At 43.5% G+C, this 25,545-nt stretch overlaps 1 protein-coding gene and 1 non-coding gene across 3 annotated transcripts; one reads left to right on the top strand and one right to left on the bottom strand.

Moving 5' to 3' along the window:
• Positions 1-679: 679 nt before the first annotated feature.
• On the bottom strand, positions 680-9,862 carry PIN4 (peptidylprolyl cis/trans isomerase, NIMA-interacting 4). 2 transcript variants are annotated; one of them, XM_090264387.1, is made up of 4 exons: positions 9,747-9,862; positions 6,491-6,564; positions 1,235-1,354; positions 680-859 (listed from the first exon to the last, which is right to left on the bottom strand). In XM_090264387.1, exons 1-4 carry the CDS (start codon positions 9,787-9,789, stop codon positions 701-703), a joined length of 396 nt encoding a protein of 131 aa, XP_090120513.1. In that variant the 5' UTR covers positions 9,790-9,862; the 3' UTR covers positions 680-700. The 2 variants fall into 2 exon arrangements, with proteins under 2 accessions (XP_090120513.1, XP_090120512.1); XM_090264386.1 differs by lacking the exon at positions 9,747-9,862 and adding an exon at positions 8,452-8,578.
• Positions 9,863-21,048: 11,186 nt separating this feature from the next.
• On the top strand, positions 21,049-21,155 carry LOC149990533 (U6 spliceosomal RNA). The gene has a single exon (XR_016508714.1). It is a non-coding gene; the product is annotated as a U6 spliceosomal RNA (small nuclear RNA).
• Positions 21,156-25,545: the final 4,390 nt, after the last annotated feature.

The raw sequence follows: 25,545 nt of genomic DNA, 5'->3' as shown, positions 1-25,545 counted from the left end.
TTCTTATTTAAATATGGAATTGTAAATTTAAAAAATGTAGACACATAGAATATTAGTCCTGGAAAGGCTGGTCATAACATAAACTATACATTTGAAGATGAGGGAATGTTTTTATACTGACATTCCTCCCCTTAACCAACACTTGGTGAGTAACTTCTCAGTATAGTACAACCAGTGGAAGAACTGAGTGCCTTCTCCCCACCATAAACATTTATTTTAAAACAAAGGAGTTAATATTCAATGGCCATTTATGTGCCATGTACTATGTTAAGACAATGGAGCTAATAATAATTGTCCTGGCAGATTACAGGTGGCTAACCTATAAAAACAAGTGTTGTCTAAGAACCTATTCTATGATTTTCAAACGCTGGTATGTCTTTTTGATGACCGATTCAATGTGTGAATAGTGTGAGCTGATACTTGACTCCCCTAGAGATGGTTTCTACATTAACTTATGGATATACTGAGAATCAGATAAATTAGTTCTGGGAGGGAAGGAACGGCAGATTAAAAGGAGTCTGCTTGACTCACCTCTGAGAACCAGTGACTGAATACCTACTGCAGTGTATAATAACCTTTACCCACCCAATTTTACACTGACAAACCCACAATGACAGAGTTCATAAAGTACAAGGATTATTTAACACCTTTAAAAGACATAAACGGAATATATAAAACATAATCTGTATTCCATACAATTTTATTTTCTCCCTTCAACCATAATAATATGATATCCAAATTTTGTCTTAACTGGTGGGTCTGTAAACACAGGCTTGTCCAGCCCACTTACAGGCAAAGCAAATGCTGCTTCTTGGAATGGTCCCACCATGGATCCTCTGGTCATCCAACCCAGGTCACCCTGAAAAACCCAAAAGACGTGTGATGTTAAGCGGCTCAGAAGAGGGAACAGTTCTACTGTAGCCTGAACGCTAAGGTTTCTCCTAGGTTTATTCATTTGGGTTGTAAAGAAGTAGACAACACAGGACAAAGGGGCAGCAGAAGTCCAACTCTGCATGGAACACACGTGCAGTCACAGTGTTGCTGGGTGTCTGTTAACTGTGATTTTGGTCATGCCTAGGCCTAGACATAGGTGACCTGAATGCAACTGTTCACAAGTTGGACATTTCTGTTTTTAGATCTTTAAACCAAGATATGGCTAAAATTAATGGCAAAACATAGAAATAATCCCTACTGTTGGGGGACAGATCACTTTAAATGATAAAGAGCGCCATACCCCTTGCCTGGCTTTATCTTCACTGTATTGTGTGGCCACTTCATTGAATCTCATTCCAGACTTTAACTTTTCCAAGGCCTCCATGATTTTTCCATGTTTTTCGCACAGAATGTGCCTGACCTACAAGGAAAAAGTATGTTCACATAACGCCTGGAGATCCAAACGATTCATTTCTTTACAGTACAGCAGTCATGTCTGGATTACCCTCATTAGTGAAAAATTACATTAGCTCATGACAATGGAAAATCCTAGAAAGTCGACCCTGTTGGGCAGTGACCGCAAACCTATTTTGCTTATCAAGACCCTATTTCAGGACCCCAATTTTGATGGAAAATGGGCACCTGGCTGTGGATAGCTCCCATCTTTTACCATGTACTTCTGTGGTAACAGGAAGATGAAACATGATAATGGTTGAGATTTGGGGTCTTGGAGTCAAATCCCAAATCTGCTGTATGATGTCAGGCATGCTTTTAAGCCTCTGAGTGTTTTCCCCATTTGTGCACTGAGAAAATAACAGTATCTATGTGTTCTCATAGGGTTGTGAAGATTGAGATAATGCAGCTAGCACTCAATAAAAGCTAGCTATTATTTCATCAGTGGGGATGATATGAAAAAAAAAAAAAACCCACTGGGAAATACTTTTTACCAAGAGGCCAAATATATAAAGCCTCCCCACAAGTCAACACTTTGAAAAAGTATCTTATTTTGGATATTAAGAACAGTCAAGCTCATAGAAGTAGTCAGATTTGATCTCTGTTTACAAAAAGCCATGTTTAAAAAAATAAGTGTATCCTTAAAAATGATTTTGTCAAGATATCTGTTTTACAGGCTTTCTCACTTCCTAGTCAGATAGAACATGTTATTTGTTTCATATTGTAGGTGACACCGGGGTGGGGCTAAAGCTATCTTCTTCACAAAGTTAGAGACAAGCAATCCAAGGCTGTCCTCAGGGTTCAACTACTGAAATTGGGGGCAAAGGAATCCTAGACCCACAGGAGTAGCTTCCTGACTGGAGGAGTTACACAGGAGATAGGAACACAGCAAAGGAAAGAATGTGTCCAAAAGCAGGGCTCAAAGAGGCAAACTTCTACAGAATGTGTCCAGCACTGTCCAGGAGAGGCGGGGACAATAATCTGGATACTACAGAGAATCATGTTGGGGGACAGGGACTGTTCATCAGACCTCAACTTGCTCTGGGTGCAACAGCTTCTAGACTGCCTCCTGCTCTCTGCTTCCACATGCACAAAGCAACCTCTGGTTCAATTACTGGGAAAGGGCACACAGCATTCGTGACCACAGAAAGGGGCTACCATCTTCCACTTGATATTTGAAGAAACAAACATTCTGGTTTGGACAGTCTGACAGGCAGGCTAGACATAATGAGTGTGTGGTACCTGGGGGGTTTGCAAGTGTGACTGACCAACTGGCAACTGTGTAAGACTGGCGTCTTAGAAGAGTGCCCAACTACAGAGAATTTGGGAGCAACCAACGTGCAGGGAGTAGCTGATGCTACAGAAGCAGCTGATGAGATTACTCAGGGAGGATACATAGAATGAGATGAGGAGGAAAGTAGGCTAAAGGCATCCTTGGGGAACAGCAATAAGCAAAAAAAAAAAAAGGCAGCTCAACAAGCACAATAAAAAGGGCCAACATGGAAAACGGGGAGGGATATGATTGTGGGAGAAGGGATGGGCTGGGAGGGGGGAGCAATGGGGAAAAAATGGGACAACTGTAATTGAAAATCCAAAAAATAAAATTAAAAAAAAAAAAAGAATTTAGTACAACAACAACAAAAAATAAAGGCCAGATGGGTGGGAGAGAAAGGTGTGTTAGCAGAAACCAAGGCGAGAGAAAGTTTCAAAGAGGAGAGGGTCATCAGGGCTAAATGCTACGGAGTGATCAGGTAAGAAGTGCAATCAGTCGAGCAGAGAGTGGTCCATGGCCTTAGGCAGAGTGTTTCAGAAGAGGGGTAAGGCGCAGAGCCAGACTGCAGCAGGCTGGCGCAGGAAGGTGATGGAAAGTGGGAAAGGGATGCGTGTGGGGCTCTCCCCCAACTAACTGAATTAGAAAAGGAGAAAGGGCTCTAGTCAGAGGAAAGGGGTCACAGACATGTATAGATTTTAAAAGACCCCTGGGTATACTTTTCAGAATGAAGCGAAAGATGCAGTGAAGATGGAAAGGCTGAAGACACAGCAAAGAAACTGGAGGGAGATAAATTAAAGAGCAAGGCCTGCTATTCAGAGCACCCTCTGAGAAACCAGCTAGCCTCAAAGGAAGAAAGGAGATGTAGGTAAAGATCATTTTCTTGGTAGCAGGCTGGAAAGCCAATGAGTTCCAGACTCTGTTTTCTTGTGAAAATTACAACAATATTTAAAAGTTACTGAGTCTCTAACATTTGCTAGGCGCTATGCTAAGTACATGCATCATCTCATGAAATCCTCACACCAACCCTGTCAGACTGGATCAGTGTTCCTCAACCCTGCCAGCATATCATAATTACTTCCCAACGGTTCTAAAAAAAACAGTATCAAGGCCTAGGTCCCACCCTGCAGTGATTCTGAGGCATCTTGTCTGGGGTGGGACCCTGTGCTAGGCACTGGTAGTTTTAGAAACTCTCCAGGTCAATGTGAAGTACACTAGTGGTGAGAAGCACGGATGAAGTGATCTGCTAACTGACTGGAGCAAGGGGTGGGCAGCTTGAGGTGAGTGGCAAAGGGCTGCTGAGCACTACTGAGGGCTTCAGCTGAAGTGAGAGACCAGGAATTAGTGGCCTCGACCCCCAGGGCTGTGTGACTACAGTAGGGTCCATCAATTCTGGGTTTAAGTGTAAGAAAGGTAGACCACTGGACTGATCCTGAGTTGTAGTTTGGGAGGCAGATGCAGAGGACAGGCAAAAGGAAAAAAAGTTGGGGTTCCTCGGTCCAATGGTCAAGTCCTTCGATCTAATTTCCAACTTATGGGACATACGAGTCTTCAAGAACAGACAGGAGGCCTAGGAGGTGGAGAAAACAGGGTGGGCTGGAGGGCCTGGAGATCTGTGTGCGGAGAAGACATCAGGATTGGGGGAGGCAGGAAGTGAAGGGGAAGGAGGGAAGCTGAGGTCAGCAGGTGGGTTTCAGAATCTGGACAGTCTAGTGACACAGGGCAGGGGTAGGCTCAGGAGTGGGGTCTAAAGCAGAATGGCAGGTTGTGGAAAGAGCCTAGAGCTTTCTAAAAGTCTGGAGGGTTCTGGGTCCCTCCCCTGCTGGGGCTTTCACAAACACTGGTCACAACCCAGCTGTCCTCCAGCAGGTGAACAGTTATATATACTATGATACTATGGCATTTCCATTCATGGGACACTATTCAGCAATACAAAGAAGCAGACTACCGATACACATAACAGCTGGAATAAAATCTCCAGAGAATTATGCTGAATGAAAAAAGCCAATCCCCAAAGGTTACATACTGTATGTCATTCTAGTCATATAACATCCTTGAAATGATGCAATTACAGAAATGAAAATCAGGTTAGTTGCTCCCAGGGGTTAAAGGAGTGGTCAGAGGTAAGGGTGGGAGGGAAGTAGGCGTGGCCATAAAAGGACAATAGGAAGGATCCCTGGGGTGATGGAAAGCCTTGTATCTTGACTGTATCAATGTCAATCTCCTGGTTGTGCTATTGTACGAGTTTTGTTAAGATGCTACCATCTGGAGAAACTGGGTAAGGGAGATACATGTATTATTTCTTACAACTGAATGTGAGTAAAATTACTTCAAAAGAAAAAGCTTAACAAGAAAGTTTAACCCTAAACTCCTTTCCATATACCTCATGTCTAGTCCCACTGAACTTATTTTTTGTCCAGGAAGGGCAAAATGCCTCTTTGAAGCCACATGCAGTAGAGCTGTCCCTTAGGTTAGGTGCTTGGAAAAGTCAGCATGTAAGGTCAAAACTGCATAGAACCCAAATTACCCCACAGCCTCCCCTAGGAAGATGCCACACTGGAGACCAACATGTCAGCCCTCATTGAGCACAACAGAGTCTGTCTCCCTGCCTGTCATATAACAAATAGCCACTTCTTCAGCTGAACACCAGATTGAACTACAGGTAGCTGGTTTGTATTGAGGAGGCCATGTTTCATGAAAACTAATCTTTGAATACCAGAATCCCATTTCACGTGGTTGGAAGCTCACACGAGAACGGAGGTCAACTATGGACAAGCAGATTCATGTCTCCATCTCATTCTCTCTCTGGGGCATAGGTTCATTGAGTAGAAAAGTGGGTAGAATGGCCCACACTATTTACACTATTGCTCTCTCTCTGGCTGTGTGTATTCAGTTGGATTTATATGATACAATTCCATGACTGTACCTATTATACAGTGATAAAATTAATTTCTTTACTTAACAGCTCCCAACTAGACTGGGATAACAGAAACCACCTCTTACCTGTTTTTTTTTGTTTGTTTGTTTGTTTTTTTAGATTTTATTTATTTTTAGAGAGAGGGGAAAGGAGGGAGAAAGAGTGGGAGAGAAACATCAATGTGTGAGAGATACATTGATTGGTTGCCTCTCTCATGGTCCCAACTTGGGACCTGGCCCGCAACCCGGGCATGTGCCCTGACTAGGAATCAAACCAGTGACCTTTTGGTTCACAGGCTGGCACTCAATCCACTGAGCCACACCAGCCAGGGCTACCTGTTTGTCTTTTATAGCTCACTGGCAGGGCAGCTATAATGAGACTTGTACCTCTGCCTGTTTATCTAAGCTTTTGGTTTGATAAGCTATTTTGTCCTAAGAAATACAGTAGTCCCTCGCTATATCGTGGTTCACTTATCGCGGCCTCACTGTATCACAGGATTTTTTAAAATATTATATTTAATTATTTATTGCGGATTTTTTGCTATATCACAGGATTTTGCGGTACTGTATACGTATGTTGTTAAAAGTTACGTAGGTTTAAGGGTGTAGAATAAATGTAAGGTTCCTACTTCGCAGGGGTTCTGGAATGTAATACCCACAATAAGTGAGGGAATACTGTAATTCATTCACTTACTAGGAAGATCTAACTTAATACACCTTTAAAAGGAATTACTTTTCATAAGTGAAATTGGTCTGTATTTTCCATTTTTGTGTTATCTTGATTTTATATCAGTATTACCCTGGTCCCTTAGAATGAGTTAAGCAAACTGTCTTTTCCTTTTTTGTGTACCAAAATAACATATGTACGTATGTTATTTACATTTAACATGAAAAAAAAAAAAGGAACTAGTAACTCACCTTTACGGCATTGCCACCACCTTTGGGACCCTGAGACTTCTTGTCAGAACTGTCACTCCCAGATGCTGCTCCCCCTTTAGAGAAGAGATGACAGGCACTCATTTAAACTGCAGCTTGATATTTACAGAATGGTCCAACACAACAGGAGTTGATACTTCTGTCACAGCACCAAGCTTCAAAAGGGAACTCTGCCAGACACTTGACTACATCAAGCTAAATTAATCTATGACTCACTTCTCTTAAAACAGGAAATTTGTGCCCTACATAAATCCTTTACTGAAAAATACACAGATGAGTGTGCTCATGACTGAATGAGTCCCAGAAGCCGGATCCAGAGAATCTGGACCCAGTTTGATATCCTGCCTTCTAAGTGAAAACTCCTAAGCTCTTGTAAAATTTCTAATAAGCCCTGCAACTATGTATCTGAATACTCACAGTTCCAATACGTAAAATCCCTAAGAATATATTTAAAATTTTTTATTTTTAGAGGGGAAGGGAGAAAGGGAGAGAAACACTGATGTGCGAGATATATAGATTGGTTGCCTCTCGCATGCCCCCAACTGGGGACCTGGCACGCAGCCCAGGCCTGTGCCCTGACTGGGAATCAAACCAGCAACCTTTCAGTTTGCAGGCCAACGCTCAATCCACTGAGCCACACCAGCCAGGGCTAAGAATATATTTTAAATAAAGATCAAATTCCACATCACCGATATCTGGCTAAAGAATACATTTATATCCAAATTCCCAGTCAGCTACATTGCCTCATTATCAGTATTCAGATTAACAATGACTGGCAGAAACACGTTTTACTAGTATATCATTTTACTATATGTCAACTTCTGTGCTGATGGCAGAAAACTTATTATTAGAGGCTGATTTTCCTAAGCTATTGTTGGATTAAATGTTCAGTTCAATAAACATTTCCTAAGTAACTACTAAGTTCCAGGCACTGGGAACACAAAGATGAGCAAGCCATGGTACCTTTCTTCATGGGCTCATCTGCTTTCAGATATGTAAACAGATCATTTCAGAATGATCTATGACCTATGGACAGAAGGCTGTGGAAGCACAGAGGGACATTTTAGCCAGTCAGGGAAGGCTTCCTAGATGTATAGGCACTGACCAAGGGAAGGAAGAACAGAGGTAAGGGGACACTCCAGGGTGGAAGAACAGAAAGCTATGTGTTGGAAACTATGGATAAAGCCTAATCTGAGGCAGGAGTGCTGTGAGATGAGCCCAGGGGCCATGGCTGAGGGTTAAGGCATGAGGGCCTTTGGGCCCCATTAAGGAGCTTGGAATTTATCCTGCAAGTAATAGGTAGCCATTGAAAAGTTTTAATCAGGACATTCCACCATACATGTAGCTCCAATGCCTAGCACAGTGCCTGGCACACAACAGTTGTTCAATAAATTTCAACTCAACTGAAAACCCAATATACTGTACTGACCACCAAATGCCTTAGAACATATTACTACCAAAGGAGTTTGATTACATCAAACTTTTCTAAAATTTATTTTTAGAGAGTGAGGAAGCGAGAGAGGAGAGGGAGAGAAACATTGATCAGTTACCTCACATGCTCCAAACTGTTGGGGACCTGGCCCACAACCCAGGCATGTGCCCTGACTGGGAGTCAAAGCAGCGACCTTTCAGCTAGCAGGCTGATGCTCAATCCACTGAGCCACACCAGCCAGGGCTCCATCAAACTTTTAAGTGGGTCTGCTGTATATTCACTGTTAAATAATGATGACTTCCAGTCATCCCATCCTCTCCCCCATTGGATGCTGTCATCTTCTGACTGCCACCTCACTCCCTTTGATTGACTGAGGACTTTGGCAGCAGCTTCAGGCTTCTTTTCCACTCTCCCTCCTGCCATCGTCTTAAGATTACCGCATCATCTACGCTTTAGAAGCATCCAACAACCTAACAGCGCAGCTCTGGACCTCCCTCCGGAATGCCCATACCTTCTATTCCGGGCCACCTGCTCCCAGAGGCACACGATGAAACTGTGCCGCTCAGAACTAATAGTTCAGTCTCTGAACAACTTCCTGTTCTTCCAGCTTCCTCATGCTTCATTCCCACAGCACTGGCTCTCTGTCTTCACAGAAACCACCTCCACCTTCAGTCCCTTTATCCCGCTATGCTCCCCTACACTCCCAGACCTCTCCCCTTCCCAGTCTGGACCCCATGCTTGATCATCTGAACGTGATCCCTTCCCACTAGCACCCTTAATTCCCTGGTGTTGCTACCCTTCTGTCATCATTGTCCCAACAAAGCCTCAGCCTTGGCTCAAGGGTATACCTAACTCTTTTCAATCCTATATTGTGCCAGTTGCATGGTACTAAGTAAATCATGATTGTGCAGAATGTGTCCTCTACAAATTCATGGCCTGCAATCTTAGGCTCTCAGTCCACAGGGCAATCCTTTATTAGTGTTTCACTCCTGCTCTCATCACCTTCAGCGACTATTCCAAACCTTTACCACTCTCCGAACTCATACTCAGTCCCTGCCCCTCAGTCTCAAAAACCACCCTTGCCTTTCACTTTACTAAGAAATGGAGGCCATGCCCTGGTTGGTGTGGCTCATGGGTTGGTCGTCATCTCACAAACCCAAAGGTCTCCACTTGGATTCGGGTGAGGGCACATGCCCAGGTTGCAGGCCACGTCCCCAGTTGGGGGCGCGCGAGAGGCAACCGATGGATGTTTCGCACACGGAGGTTTCTCTCCTTCTCTTTCTCCCTCCCTTCCCCTCTCTCTAAAACATAAATAAATGACATCTTAAAAAAAGAAATTGAGGCCATTAAGTATGAACTCCTATGAACTCCACCCCTTCCCCCTCTCAGGCCGCTGTTTTTACAACCACACCCATCCCCATCTCTTTCCTTGTGGCCTCAAGCATCAGGTGTCCCTTCTCTTCAAAGCTCAACTGCTCCACGCCTGTCCTGGACCCCGTTTTTTCTTAAATCTCATTCCTCTATAACTTTACCTCAAATTCTACTGGATCCTTCACATCAGCCTCACTCCCAAGTTTTCCCCAAACAAAACCTTCTCTTAGTTCTTTGTCCTCTTCTATCTACCATCTAATTTCCATGCTTTTTAAATTAAAACCTTCCAGAGAAGTCTACACTGATTGTCTCTAATCACTTCCCGGTCACTGACAACCCGTTGCCTCCGTCCCGGACCCCGGGGGTCGCCGGCCAGCTGCCTCCCCTCCCTTCTCTCAACCGACCCCATTCTCCTTGGTTGCTCTCCCGCTCTACCTTTCCCCCCTTTTCCAGAACTGCTTTTTCCTTTGGGCGGCATCTGCGAAACTTGACGTTCGATTCTCAACTGTGTCAGTTGTCGTGCAAAGCCCCTTCAGGCCCTCCTGGCCTGTCCCAAACAAATGCCTGAAAGCGGCATTGCAACTCACCCTTTTGAGTGTGTCTCCGGAAGCAGGCATATCTTGGGGCAGACCCAGGCCTTTGGCTCTCGGACCAATAGAGCTGAAGATGCCTGACCAATAAGAAGCTTGGGGTGTGGGCGGGGCCAAAGGTAAACCGCGGCAGGAAACTCCGCCTCTGCGCTTTTTGTTCCTTCTTTCACACGCCTTTATTTTCGCCAGCTCTGTTCCCCTGCTTCTTCGACCCCACACACTTCACGCTTGCGTGGTGGAAGCCGCGGGCCTCTGCAGTCTCTCGGCGCCAGCTCCAGCCAATCCCGCGTGGCCGCCAGACAAAGGGAAGGCAGGAAGAGCCTCGGTGGCTTCTTCCACCTCCTGCCCCTTGCTACACACAAGCCCGCCCTCCCTTGTGGTTGTTCCTGTCTAAATTTTATTTTGCAGCTGTGGCTGATTTGGTTCGAAGGGTAGTTTGCAAAAAAGCCTCTTACAGAACTCTGACATGGAGGAAAACTGGAAACTGTAGGACATCGCTTACATAGAAAATGTTTCAGTCACAGAAAAGGATATGTGCCACTTACAATAATGAGTGTAAAGCTGTCTGTATAGAAACGGGAAATGGCCTTAAGGAAGATTACAGACCAAGCTATAGAATATTCCTTTTTTAAAAAGTATATAGTGTACTGTATAATATATGCATATAAAGGACAGGAAAGCTGCTTGGCAAAAACATGACCAGTGGTGCGACCATGGGTTCTTGTGTATGTTTCTGTGTATTCTCCAAAATGACTATAATGGTGCAGCATAGTATAGTAGTTAAAAGCATGGATTCTTGAGCCAAATGCCTGATTTCAAATCCCTGCTCCACCATCTGGCTACTAGCTCTGTGACCTTGAAATTACTTAAGTCTTTGGCTCAGTTTCATCATCTTGAAAATGGAGTTAATGATAATAGTACCTACTTATAGGATATTATGAGCGTTAAATAAATTCATACTTATGCAGCACATAAAACAATGACTAGTTCATAGAGGATTAGCTTAAGATAAATGAGTTCTGAATTTGTGCCCTCACACTTTCTCCCCTTCCCCGCAACCCCTTCCCCCCAGTTTACATATAAGGTCAGGACTTTTCCTTCACTCCACAAGAGAGTGAGCTGCCAGCCACAACCTATAGGTGGTCCAGCTCACAATTTAGTTCTTGGAGACAGTCTTGATGTACTTGGGATGTTTTGTGCTCAGATCAGTGGGTCAGGTATTTCTGAGGCCATGCCCATCTGCAACTCATACATAACAAGCAGCCCCCTCACCCTCACGTTGCACTGCTGTGGTTTCTGGACACAGCATATCTTGGGCACATCTCGTTTCAGCTTGGGAATGATCAATTGTGGGGAGCACACCCAGTACAGAAGGGATCATTGCTCCCCTGTAACAGAACCAGGGAGGGATCCCCAAAGTCCCCAGCCCATGGTTCGGTGGATAGGGGAAGGAAATAATACGGCTTGTAAAGTACTTTGCATGTCTATGGCAAGCTGATGGCTAGATAATAGCTGTGCTACTGCCTGGGTAAAATGGCAGATGATATGGCTTAAGATACTTTTCATAACAATGATATATGGTGCTGAGGTCAACATTTAAAATTATGAAGGAGCCATGAAGAAGGGCCCATGCAGTTTGAAAGGATGTAGAAGGGCCACCCCGCACCCCACCTCCCATCCACCATGAGGTCTGGTTTGAAAGAAGGTGCCATGCAGTTTTGGCTTAAGAGCTGGAGTAAGAAGAAGAAGCATGATATAAGGAGCATGTTGGAGAAGCATGGTGAAAGGTGTGCCATGATGTAGAAGGATGTCATAGCAGCCATGAAAGAAGGAGCAAGAAGCTCTAGCTGGTGTTGGTCAGCGGATTGAGCACTGGCCTGTGAACCAAAGGGTCACAGGTTTGATTCCCAGTCAGGACACATGCCTGTGTTGCAGGTCGGGTCTCCAGTTGAGGGTGCATGAGAGGCAACCACACAGTGATATTTCTCTCCCTTTCTTTCTCACTCCTTTCCCCTCTCTCTAAATATCAATAAATAAAAATATTATTTTAAATAATTTAAAAAAAATTTTTTTTAAAGAAGCAGCAAGCAGCTATGCAGTTTGCAGTCAGGATCCAGCCATGCGGCCTGGGTCAGTAAGAAAGCAGGCTCGTTGCTGCTTTCATTGCGCCCACTCTAGCTGACTCCGAAGCCACCAAGGGCTCTGCCTTGAAGACCTGGACTCTATCTGGCCTCTTGGAACTTGGGACATGGGGAGAGGACACTCTCTTAGGACTCGTGCCTTTCCTGAAAATCACCATGATCCAATGTAACACGGCACATGCTTTCCTGGACTGTTATACGGAGGCTGATGACAGCATACCCCAGATCCTGAAGGAGAGAGCTGACAGATAAGGGATGGGGAACTTCCGGGCATGGTTTTGGTTTCTAGACTTTTGGGGAGCAAGGGAAATGCTGGGTGCCATGGAAGAACAGGGCTCTGAGCAGGAGTGCTCCCAGTCCCACCAAGGTTGGAATATTGTAAATAAAGACCTGTTTTTCTCAACACTAATTGTTGGGTCTTATACCAAGGCACCACCTGAACGAGCCCCAGTTTGATCCGTAACACCCCCACTTCTGAGGTGGATTCCACAGGTGCCATGTACTGACTTGCCAAGTTAAGCTGGGAGATGTACGGTGGGTTTTGACGATGATAATGTGGGCTGATATTCATCGGTTCATCGCCAGCCAGGAGGCCCAGGAGGCGCCTTTTCTTCTGGGTTTTCATAGAGAACAGCCCTTCCTGAGACAACTGGCTATGTAGTCTTGGAGTGGGAGTGAAGCTGACTTCAGATTCCAGCGAAGAGCCTGTGTTCAATGGCTGATGAGCCTGGCAAATGCTTAGGGCATGGAACATTGCGTCTCACTCGTTCCTATAGATAACAGCAACAACAATAATTAGCAAGCCTGTGCAAGAGGTTGAATTTGCCCAAAGCAGTGCCTCAAGGGCCAAAGATCAAAGGAGAAAAGCATAGCCACAAGTCTGTGGGGGCTTTCAGGGTTAAAAGCACTTTAGAGACAGATACAAAATCATGTTCCATCTCAACTATGCTGCATGCATCATAAAAACATGGGCAGGATAATATTATAAAATCTTGTGTTAGCTCTGGAATGTGAATTTATGGCTAATTTTCTTCTTTTTTCCTGTTCATATTCTGTTTGTATCAACGGGCATATTGTTTTTTATTTCCAAGAGAAAAGGCAATAAATGTTGTTTGTAAAGCAAACAACAAAAAGTCTAGCTTCTATATAGGTTTAGGTCTGAACCAGTCTGTGGAGGCCAACTGTGGAGGAGTCCGTGGAGCAGAGTGATGACGACTGAACAGAACAGTCGGGGGGCAGAAAGGAGAAAACTTCAGCCTTGAAACCATGGTAACGACCGCAGGAGTGTGCACAATGAGTCAGAGCCAGGAGTGGCTGCCAGTTGTTTTTTCTATTAATTATCTCTTCAGACTAATTCTTCCATGCATTTCTTAAATAAGAAAAAACAGGAAGGGAAGTTGGCAGCCCTCTTCCCAGGACAGAGGTTCACAAACCTTCACCCAGACTCGCTGTTCTGTCCAATCTGCTCCACAACCAAAGGGCTGCTGTGTCTTTTCCATTTGAGATCCCAGCAGAGCTTATTCTGAAAAGGGAGCTTGAAGCAGTAAACAGTGATCTAATTGACCCCATTCAGAGGTGGTCAATACACGGGGAACTCTGGTCCCCAGACTCTAGGGACAGGGTAGAAAAAGGCCACCTTTGGAAATCGAAACCAGGACAAATCAGTACATGGTGGATAAGATCAGCCACCTGCAGAAGTATCCACCTGTGTGGCAAATGGATACGGGTATATTGCTGATGGGATAGATGTGTCACCTGAGCCCAGCCAGTGGTTGAAGAACTTTCTGTCCTTCACGATGTTGTAACATGCCTGTCATGAGATAATGGAGCTTTGAACAACTGGTTTCTGAGAAAGGGCTTCTGAGAAGATTCTATCTATGTTTATCCAGCATTGTCTAAGCAAAAGAGCTGCCATTTCTGGAGGGCACTAATATACCAGTATCTAGTGAGGTGGATTTTGTTGAAGGCAGGGTTCATTTGAGATAACAGAAAACAACCAACACAGATGGCATGTGGAGCATGAGCCTGGAGCTTTCCCTTCATGATCTTGTTTAGTTTTCACAGGTGTTGTTGCAGAGAATCACCATTGCCATTTTAGAGCTAAAGAAACAAGCTCAGAGAAGTCAAGAAATGTCTTCAAGCTTTCATAGCTGAGACCTGTGGCAGAGTTGGGCTCTGAACCCAGGTCTGTCTGACTTCCAAGCTGGTACCCTCTGCATGATGACATGCTTTGCCATGCCCTAAACAACATCCAAGAACACCCAGTTCCCTTAGGTCTGAGTGCATGTTTCCCAAGTCAGCTTCCCAGGGATCTGAGGCCTCACAAGGGGACAGTGTGCCCAAGAGGTGCCAAGACCAAGTTACGCAGCCACCATGGGACAGAGATAAATGCTCCTCTAGCTTATGCATCAGTGTGTGTTGGTTCTGAGTAACCTGAAAGGTGATCACCTCTGCTTACTGTGCCAGACCTCCCAAGCCCAGAAGCACTAAGGCAAAGAGTAGGAACAGGGCATGGATGGGGGACAGTGGACACAGCATTGTTACCAGGGCAGAAAGGGGACAGTAAGGAAGAGGTTTTCTGTATCCTCACCTTCAGGAACTGGTCTCCATGCCCAATGGATTCTGCCTCCCAAACGACTCTTCTCCCCTGCCCTACAACATTTTACCGTGAACAATGAACACTTTGCTAAGATTCACCAAATGTGTCTTGTGCTCATCCCCCATGCTCCTCTCTGCTGCCACAACCTTTTGCTCATTCTCTGAACCATTGGAACAGCCTTCATGTTGGTCTCGCAGTCGTCACTCTCACCACCCTCCAAACTAGCTTTCCCAGCATCTGACAGAGAGCTCTCAGAAACAGAGCTATGAAGCTCACTTTCCCAATGAAGACCCTTCAGTAACTACCAGACGTTGAGAGGCTGCTTAGCCTGGAGGCCCTAAGGCTAGTCTGCTGATGTCTGCAGGTACATCTCTTGCTAGTCCCCATCGGGCTCCAACTGCATTGAGTTAGCATGTGTAGGCCCTGAAACACATAGTGCTCTCTTCAGACTTCATGTCTTTGCACATGCTGTTCTCTCCACCTGAATGCTCTTTCCGCTTTTTTGATCTAACTAGCTCTTATTTACATTTCAAGACCAAGCTCAGGTGCTTTTTGCTCCTGGAAGCCTGCCCTGACCCCCTTTTCCACCTTCCCTCAGGCTAGGCTAACTGACTGCTCCTCTGCACTCCCAACGTGCCCTAGGCTTAGCTCTAACATTTGTAAGATTTTGAGTCCGTGCCATGGTTTGTTTAACCATTCATTCATTGAAAAGCATTTGGGTTGTTTCCAGTTTGGGGCTACGACAAACATAGTGGCTGTAAACATTGCGTGCAGGTTGCGGTGTGGAAACAAGTTTTCATTTCTCTTGGATTATTTCCAAGAGTGTAATGGGAGTCGTATAGTAAATTGCACGTTGTTGGGTTTTGTAAGAAACTTCCATACTCTTCCAGAGTGGCCGCACCATTTCACATTCCAACCAGCAATGTATGGGTGATCCAGTGTCTCCATCTGAACAACAGCGTTTTGTGTTATCACAAATTTTTTATTTTAGCCATTTAGATAGATGTGTACTGATATCTCATTGTGATTTTAATTTGCATTTCTCTAATGGCTAATGATGTTGAACATCTTTTCATGTGTTAATTTGCTGTATGTATATTCTCTTCAGTGAAATAAACGTTATGTCTTTTGCCCAGTTCTTTTTTTAAAAAATTATTTATTTGTTTGTTTATTTTATTTTTAGAGAGAGGGGAAAGGAGAAAGAGAGGGAGAGAAACATCACTGTGTGGTTGCCTCTCACTCGTGCCCCCAACTGGGGACCTGACGTGCAACCCAGGCATGTGCCCTGACTGGGAATCGAACCAGCGACACTTGGCTCGCAGGTCAACGCTCAATCCACTGAGCCACAGCAGCCTGGGCCTTGCCCAGTTTCTGATTGGATTTTTTCAAACTGTTGACTTTCAAAAGTTCTTAATATATTCTAGATATGAGTACTTTGTCAGGTATGTAGTCTGCAAATATTTTTTCCCAGTCTCTAAGCTTGTCTTTTAATCCTTTTAAGAGGGCTTCTTTTCTTTTTTTTTCAGAGCAAAAGTCCTTAATTTTTATTATCATACTTATTATAAAAATTAATATCTAAGAATTTTTTATCAAGTGTTACATCCCAAAGATTTTCTCCTCTATTTTCTTCTAAAAGTTTTCCGTTTTACACTTAAATCTGTGAGTTAGCCCTGGCTGGTGTGGCTCAGTGGGCTGGGCATTGTCCTGCAAACCGAAAGGTCGCAGGTTTGGTTCCAGTCAGGGCACATGCCTGGGTTGCAGGCCAGGTCCCTTGTTGGGGCACGTACAATAGGCAGCTGATCGATGTTTGTCTCTCACATTAATGTGTCTCTCCCTCTCTTTCTCCCTCCCTTCCCTGCTCTCTAAAATCAATAAACATGTGCTTGGGTGAGGATTTTAAAAATCTGTTAGTTTTGCCCATTTGAGTTAGTTTTTGAATAAGGTGCAAGGTTTAGATTGAAGTCCATTTTTTTTGTCAATAAATGTCCAATTGCTCCAGCATCATTTGTTGAAAAGCTATCCTTCATTAAATTGCTTTTGCACTTTTGTTAAAAGTCAGTTGGGCATACTTGTGTGAGTTTGTTCAGATTCAGTATTCTGTTTCATTGATCTCTCTGTCTGTCCCTCCACAGTATCTCACAATGTCATACAGTCTTGATTACTATTGCTACATACTAAGTCTTAAAATTTAGTAGAGTAATTCTTTTTCCACTTTATTCTTATTTTTCAAAATTGTTTTTAACTATTCTATTTATTTTTACCTTTCCATACACATTTTATTTTTTTATTTTAAAAGATTTTATTTATTTTAGTTTTAGAGAGAGGGGAAGGGAGACAGAAAGAGAAGGAGAGAATCATTAATGTGTAGTTGCCTCTTGTGGCCCCCCAGATGGGGACCCAGCCCGCAGCCCAGGCATGTGCCCTGACCGGTCTGCAGGCCGGCAGTCAATTCACTGAGCCAGACCAACCAGGGCATTCCATACACATTTTAGAATGATCTTGTCTGCTGCTGAGAATTTTTTTTCTGCATTTTTAAAATAAGAACGGTGTTAAACCTATAAAACATTTTGTGGAGTAATGATATCTTTACTTTGTTGACTCCTCTGATTCATAAACAAAGTGTATCTCCCCGTGTAGTTAGATCTCCTTTTGTATTTTTCATCAGTGTTTTGTAGTTTCAGCATACAAGTCCTGTACATTTTTTAAGATTCATACCCGTGTATTTTATTTGAGTGATTGTGGGTGATACTGTAGTTTTAATTTTGGTTTTTCCATGTTCATTGCTACTATTTAGAAATAAAATTGAGTTTTGTATGTCGATCTTATATCCTGTGACCTTGCTGAACTTATTTATTAATTCTAGGAGATGGTTTATTTTGTGTGTGGACTTCTTGTGATTTTCTATATAGATCATCATATCATCTCCAAAGAATGCGCTTCCAAACTCTTTCAAGTGATTGACAGTCATTTCCTTGTACCTGTATGACTGAGATTCCCTGTTGTGTTTTTTGCTTCCTGGCTGACAGTCTTGGGGCATTCTCAGTTTCTCAAGGCCACTTGCATTCCTTGACACTTGGACCTCTTCAGCTTCACATCAGTAATGCTGTGGTGTAACCTTTTCACATTTGGAATCTCTCTCAGTTCCCCCTCTACTACCAGGGAGAGAAAACTTTGCTTTTAAGATCTCAATGTGATTAGCTTGGGTCCACCAGGATATCTCTTTTGATTAACTCTAAGTCAATCAATTAGTAATCTTAATTATATCTGTTGAATCACTTTTGCTATGCAACTTCATATAGCCATGAGCATATTATCGAACCATAGTCACAGTTTTGGGGGCTAGGGCAGAAAGTCTTCAGGAGCCATTTTGGAATTGTACCTTACATAGTGTTAATATTCAGTTCAATGCCAGACATTGTGAATTCTTATATTGTGTGTGCTATATTTTTATATTCCTTTAAGGATTCTTGAACTTTATTGTGTGATGCAGTCAAGTTTTTTGAAAATAGTTTGATTCCTTTGAGTTTTATTTTTAAGCTTTGTTAAGTGGAACCCAGAAAAGCTTTCAGTCTAGATCTAATTTAACCCCATTACTGAAGCAATAGCTGCCTGAGGACTCTAATCAAGTCACCATGAGTTAGGAGCTTTTCGGTTCTTATTGGTAGGGACAAGAACTACTTAGAACCCTTATGTGAGTTCTAGCAATTGTTGCCCCTGCTCCTTTCAGTCAGTTTCCTCCAGACTGATCAATATCCATCTGAATGCTTGAGGAATACCCTCTACAGATCTCTAAGGTTCTCTCTTTCTGTGCAGTGCCCTCCTCTCTGTAATACTGTCCTGCTAACTCTAGCTGCCTTGGTCTTCCTGAACTCTCAGCTCCATTTACTCAACCCCGAAAGTCCACTGGGCTGTAACTGGGTTCCCCCTTGTTGCGTCATTGGCCTAGAAACTGCCACATAGTAGTAAGCTGGGACAGTCAATTGTAGGGCTCACTTAGTTTGTTTCCTGTCTGTCAGGGTTCACTGTCCTTCATATTCTGATGTCCAATGTCTTTAAAATCATATTCCATAGTTGCATATATTGTCTTTTTTTTTTTTTTTGTATTTCAGATAAGATAAATCTGGTCCCTGTTATTCCATCTTGGCCAGAAAGGGAGGTTCTGAACTTTCATATAATTGAAACCATATAGTAGGTAATCATCTGTATCTGGCTCCTTTTGTGAGCAGCAGCAGTTTGTTCTTTTCTAGATTGCTGGTAATATTCCATTGCAGGAATACTTTTTGCCCTTTAAATGGCTGCACAAAATTTCACTGTAGGGCTGTATTATAATTTATCTAATAGATTTCCTATTGATTTACATTTAGAGATGATTTTTGGTCTCTTGACAAACAGTGCTGCGGTGGACATCTGAATGTACATTTTGCACGTATGTGAGTTATCTTTAGGATATATCCCCACTCATGGGATGGCTGGGGGCAAATGATATGTGCATTTTGCAGTTCCATAGTAATTGTCAACTTTTCCTTCAAAGACAGGACCAGCCATTGCTTCCACTGACTACGTGTAAAGGTGCCTGTTTCTTCACTAACCTGTTAGTCTTAAAAGAGCTGCCTTGGTGACTTAATTGGCTTATAGTATAACAAGATCTTCTCATAAAACTTTTTCTCCGAGTCCAGGCCATATGACTGCTTCAGGAAGGGAAGTCACTGTCTAGCAGGGGTTTCTGATTACTTCAGTAATGAGGCTTCTTTGGATCCCATCCCAGGACTCTGGCCTAATACTAAATTGGCTTTACAAGGAGGAGAGCCATGGCAAGGTTCCAGTGTGGTGGTCTTTGCTCTGCTGGAACATCTTAAACAAAATAAATGAATTACAGGCCTTTGGGGGGCTTATCTCCTCTAGGACTAGAATAACACCCAAAACATTTCAAGATAGTAATTGTTTTTAGTCATGCTAGACATGTTTCTCTTTTGTAACCTAAACAAAACGCGTCCTCCCAAAATGATAGAAAATGCACATGGTCTAATGAGTCATTTTGGTGTCTCAAAGTTTTGCCCCTTCTAATGTAATGATGTGAAAGTGTGCCAAGGTTGCTTTAAGAGGTTAGTATAAGCCAGGTAGTAATCAATGTTAATTGACTTAAAACAATACAAAAAGTGATATATGATGTACCTGTATGTGTAAGTTTATAGTGAGTATAGTGCAGGTGGCACTGGAGTCCAACTGTCTGGGTATGAATCCCAGTTTCGTCACCTAACATTGCAAGCAAGTTTCTTAACATTTCTGCACCTCATCTGTAAAACAGAGTAATACTAGTATCTTTCCCATAGAGTGTTGGGGGGGTGAAAAGAAGTAATTTCAATAAAGTGCTTACAACAATGCTTGACACATGGTGTGCTTTCAACAAACATAAACAGTTACTCTGTCAGCATAAGCCAGTACTTTTCTTTTGTGGACAACTGTATCAATTAACGTCAAGCTCTGTGAGATGAGTTCCTGGTGGATGGTGGGTGTTTTACAGTATAAGGTACATTCTTCTAGCAAAACCTATGACAACCCTCAGGAGCTATAAAAAAATAAAGGAAGCCTTGACTGGTGCAGTTCAGTGGATTGAGCGCTGGCCTGCGAACCAAAGGGTTGCTGGTTGATTCCCAGTCAGGGCACATGCCTGGGTTGCAGGCTGGGTCCCCAGTTGGGGGCGTGCGAGAGGCAGCCACACATTAATGTTTCTCTTCCTCTCTTTCTCCTTTCCCCTCTCTCTAAAAATAAATAAAATCTTTTAAAAAAAATAAATAAATAAGGGGGCACAACAGTCACGCACATACAATAAACACATGTCCATAAAAGCCAGTTTATGCAGGAACTCAGAGAAATCACCTCCGTGGTAGAAACTCCACTGCAACTGTTTATTCCAGGTATTGGCTGGTGGGGGTTATTTATCCTAATCGGATACAGGAAAAGACTAGTTGGAGGAGCAGGGCTAGTTGGAGAAGGGTGAAGGTCACAGCTGGAAGCAGGAAGGACATTGGTGGAAGCCCAAAAGTGTAAACAAACAGGAATGAGAGTTCAGGGACAGACTGAATAAGGGTGACTAGCGGGGGAGCGGATTGGGAGCAAGGTCTCCACATCTGTCGCCCTTTGACTGTGAGCAATGTGAGAGCAAAGACGCCGTACACTGATGACCTCTCTAGGCCGAAGATGATTCCGTAAATATTTGCTGATGGAACTGAAGAGAATTAAAAATTAAGCCGGTCAGGAGTGGTGTCAGGGGTTTCCCAACCAGTAGGAGAGAGCAGGCAGAGCAGATCCCTACAGGGTGTCCGGGAACAGTGTCTCTGAAGGCAGCAGTCACAGATGGATGCACAGAATTGGCAAAACATCATTAGAAAAAAAAAAAATAGACAACAGTGCTCGCCTTGGCAGCACATAGACAAAAATTGGAACGATACAGAGAAGATAAGCATGGCTCCTGAGCAAGGATGACACACAAAATCGCGAAGCGTTCCATATTTAAAAAAAGAAAAGCAAAGAAAAAAATAGACAACAAAACACTGCAGAAATGTTGAAAAAATGTCCTCTAATTGTACCTCACTGCTCACAACTAGTGTCAATTTTGTGTATTGCCTTGTAGTGGCTGTGTTGTGGTTGTTCCTATGTTTATTAATTTTGGTTCACTAATTCATTCACCAAATGCTTACTGAGCACACGTGCAGGCATATTCTGTGCATGGTTGTACATGGTTGCAATTATAATTTGCATGCCATTTTGCAGCCTGCCTTTCAACTTCCTGTAGCATATGCCGGCATTTCCCGAGTGTGTTTCCCTGAGCACAAGCCGCCCCCTGATCAAGAAGGCTTGGCAACACTGTCGTGTAGAGCCCTTCTCTTGGCAGTTCACCGCTCAATTTCCTTTCTCGGTTGCTCCTTCTCTATTGGGTGCCTACACGTCCGCTGGCCCCAGGCTCAGCCTGAGCTCTCTTCTCGCCTCTTTTTACTTACGCTCCCTAGGCAAACTCATCCAGTCTCAAGGCTCTCAACCATCGATGTTCTAAGGCAGTGGTTCTCAACCTTCCTAATGCCGCGACCCTTTAATACAGTTCCTCCTGTTGTGGTGACCCCCAACCATAAAATTATTTTCGTTGCTACTTCATAACTGTAATTTTGCTACTGTTATGAATCATCATGTAAATGTCTGATAGGCAGGATATATTTTCATTGTTACAAACTGAACATAATTAAGCACAGTGATTAACCACAAAAACAATATGTAATTATATATGTGTTTCCCGATGGTCTTAGGGGACCCCTGTGAAAGGGTCGTTCAACCCCCAAAGGGGTCGCGACCCACAGGTTGAGAACTGCTGCTCTAAGGAAGGCCACGTTTCCCTGCGGCCCCGACCACTGCCTGCGCTGCCAATCTGCAAATCCAGCAGTCCATCTGGCATCATCGCCTACGTGTCTAATAGGTAACTGAGATTTACTACATATAAACCATAACCACTCATTCCTCTGTCCCTCCCAAACCCGCTCTTTCTCAAATCGGCCCCTTCGTAATGAATGGCATCACCAGCTGCTAAAACTCAAAACTGATGAGTCATTCTTCTTTTTAAAAATAATTTATTTATTTACTCTTAAAGAGAAGGCCAGGGAGGAGAAAGAGAGGGAGAGAAACACCGATTGGTTGCCTCTCACATGCGCCCCAACCAAGGACCAGCCTACAACCCAGACATGTGCCCTGATCAGGAATTGAACTGGTGACCTTTCACTTTGCAGGACTACACCCGACCCACTGAGCTACACCAGTCAGGGCTGAGGACTCCTTTTTTGATTCCTCCCTTTCGCTCCTCACCCACCTCCAGCTCACCAGCCAGTCCGGTGGGCTCAATATTTAAGTATAACCAACACCCCTCCCTTTCCCCTCATCCCCGTGGTCAGCACCCTAGCCCAAGCCCCTGTCCTCTCTGCCTGGCTTGCCCCAGTAGTCTCCTCATTGGTCTCCTGCTTTCATTCTGGCTTCCGCTCCAATCTGTTCCCCACAGAGCAGCCAGAATAGTATTTTTTTAAGTTAACTCTTCTTCTGTTGGACAACATAATGTATAGATATCAACTATATCCAATTGGTTAATGGTGTTGATTTATGTCCTTATTTCTGTAATTTTTTAAAATAAAAACATTTTTAAATTATATTTTAGTATTTATGTTATTACATTTGTCTTCACTCTTTCCCCCTTCACCCTCCTTGACCCAACCTCCCCTCAGGCAATCCCCACACCTCCGTCCATGTCCATGGCTCATGCATATATGTTATTTGGGCAATACCTTCACCTTCATCAGAGAAGGAAAACTCTGACTCCAAAAAACCTCCGCTGCCTTGCGGCATACCTCTTCAGGGGAAAGGCTAAGGGAGTAAACCCCGACAGAAAATCCGGAGCCAGAGTCCCTAAGGCGGTTTGACGTTGTAGTCAACACCGGCAACTCCTGCGGCGCACCTGAAGCCAAGCTGTATTGACTCCGTCTTTCCCTTGGACCCTTCAGCTGCAAAGAGAGGGGGGGGTCTGCTGCATGGGCAACAGCAGACCCTCCTTATCACCCTGCCCAGGCTCTGTAGCTTCAGCGTCATCGCAAGATGTCGATTCAACACGGGAGGAGACAGATACTACCATGTCACTCCCGAGTTGGACTGCACGGCCATTCTCGGCGGTGCGGATGGACTCTTAAGAAGCTACACCATCGTCTCTCGAGACGGACGGCTGCCGACGACCTTCACCTTCTTTCATCCAGTCCCCCCTCCCACTCCTGTCTGACAGCTGTCAGTCTGTTCCATGTGACCATGCCTCTGATTCTATTTTCTCAGTTTATTTTGTTCATTAGGTTCCACATATAAGTGAGATCACATGGTATTTGTCTTTCTCTGACTGATCTATTTCAGTTAGCATAATAGCCTCCAGGTCCATCCGTGCTGTTGCAAAGGGTAAGAGTTCCTGTTTTTTACTGCTTCGTATTATTCCACTGTGCAAATGTACCATAGCTGTTTTATCCACTCATCAACTGATGGGCACTTGGACTGTTTCCAGATCTTGGCTACTGTAAATAACACTGCTATGAACATAGGTGTTTTGCCAGAATAATTCTTAAAAGATCATATCATGTCAGTGACTGCCCCCCTGCCACAACCCTCTGATGGCTTTCCTTTGCTCTTAGAACAGATTCCAAAGTCATTACCATGGTCACTCTGCTTCCCGCACTCTCCCCCAGCAGTGCTGGGCTTCATTCTAGTCCTTCAAAACAACAAACTCTCTCCCCTCTCTGGGTCTTTACATTTGGTGCCCCTCTGCCAAGAATACTCCCTTCAGGCTCGTGTGGTCTCAGCTCAAAATCCCCGACCCAGGAGTTTCCTTCTGCAACCAACCCATCTGGAGTAGCTCCCTCTCAGTTCCCATGTGCCATTGCACTCACTGCAATCTGGAGTGATTTGGGGTATTTATTTGCATTTTGCCTCTTCTGATTGGAATATAAGCTTCAGGAGGGCAGAGATCTTGTCTCTCTGATTCCCTAACTCAACACCCAAGTGTATGAAATACCCAATAAATACCTGTTGAATGAGTGAATGTGTAATAAAGACTCTGAGAAGTCCAGTGGTAAAGAAACCTTTGCAATCTGGAATTTAAAACATCTATTAGTAATGTCCTACGTTTTGGGGAAAATACTTCGAGAAATGCTAGCAGAACGATTTTCTCATGTTGCAGTGTAATGGAGTGAAAATAACAGAGGTTTCATATTCAGACTGATATGTACTCAAATCTTGGTTCTGCCGCTCATTAGCTGTGTGATCTTTGGCAAGTTGATTTGCTTCTCTGAGCTTCAGTTTCTCCGTATTGAAATGGAAGTAACAATAAAAGACTTTGGAGGTGGTTGCATTAAACTAGATAAAATAAATGCACTTAATAAAACATGTCAAATGAATCACTCATTGTCATAATTATGATTTTTACTTACTGGCACTTAACAAAGTTTATTCAATGACTTCCTTGTAGAAGGATAGTTGATTCACTTCCAGACCCTTTTATATATGCTTTTCCTTTCTTTGTCTAATTTTCCTAACATAAATTCTCAGAAGGATTACTAAGTAAAATGGTATAAGCATTTAAATTTCCTGATGCTTATTGCCACATTTTATTTGAAAGGGGTGGTATTTATCCATCATGGTAACAGCCAGTCCCCATGCATTTTGTTATTCCTTCCAGAATGACATACTGCCATTTCTTCTGCCTTTCCCAACTTTTGCTTCCATAATAGGCACAAGAAAGGCTATTTAGTTTTTAAGCTTTTGTATGTCTTTGCTCATTAGGGAAGAGTAAACATTTTCCAATATGTTTGCCTCCTAACAGTATTTCTTCTTATCTGCGCCTTTGCTCATTGTTCTCTTGTGCAAGCATATTCCTGTCACGGCTATAAGGATGCAGGCTGGTGGCTGTCAGCCGTGCTATGATGTGTCCTGCAGAGCAGGGACAGGGAAGGTTTGGTGCTGTTATCCACTCCCGTTTGCAAATTCGGGAGCTCCTTCTCTCTTGGTTTGTCACCTGCCCTGTCTCTTTCCTAGACTCTTTTTCCTGTAGTTCGTGCCTTAGATTCAGTGTAACTCAGAACTGTATCTCTGGTCTTTAAAAATATGTTCTTGTTGTAAAATATAACATACATACAGAAAAGAACTTAAAACAAATGTATAGGTTGTACACTTGTAAAAATAGTTACAAATGAACACCAGTGTAACCACCACCCAAGTCCAAAAATAGAATGTTGCCAAGCACCCCAGAAGTCTCCCCTGTGTTCGCACCAATTACAATTTACCCTCTCTTTTATTAGGAGCCATATTCTTAACTTTTTAAAATTTACTTATTTATTTAG

This window comes from Furipterus horrens, unplaced genomic scaffold (assembly GCF_987537825.1).
Source record: "Furipterus horrens unplaced genomic scaffold, mFurHor1.1.pri manual_scaffold_17, whole genome shotgun sequence".
Lineage (NCBI taxonomy): Eukaryota > Metazoa > Chordata > Mammalia > Chiroptera > Furipteridae > Furipterus > Furipterus horrens.
Note: the sequence above shows the minus strand (reverse complement) of the source record. Positions and strands in the feature narration are given on the sequence as shown.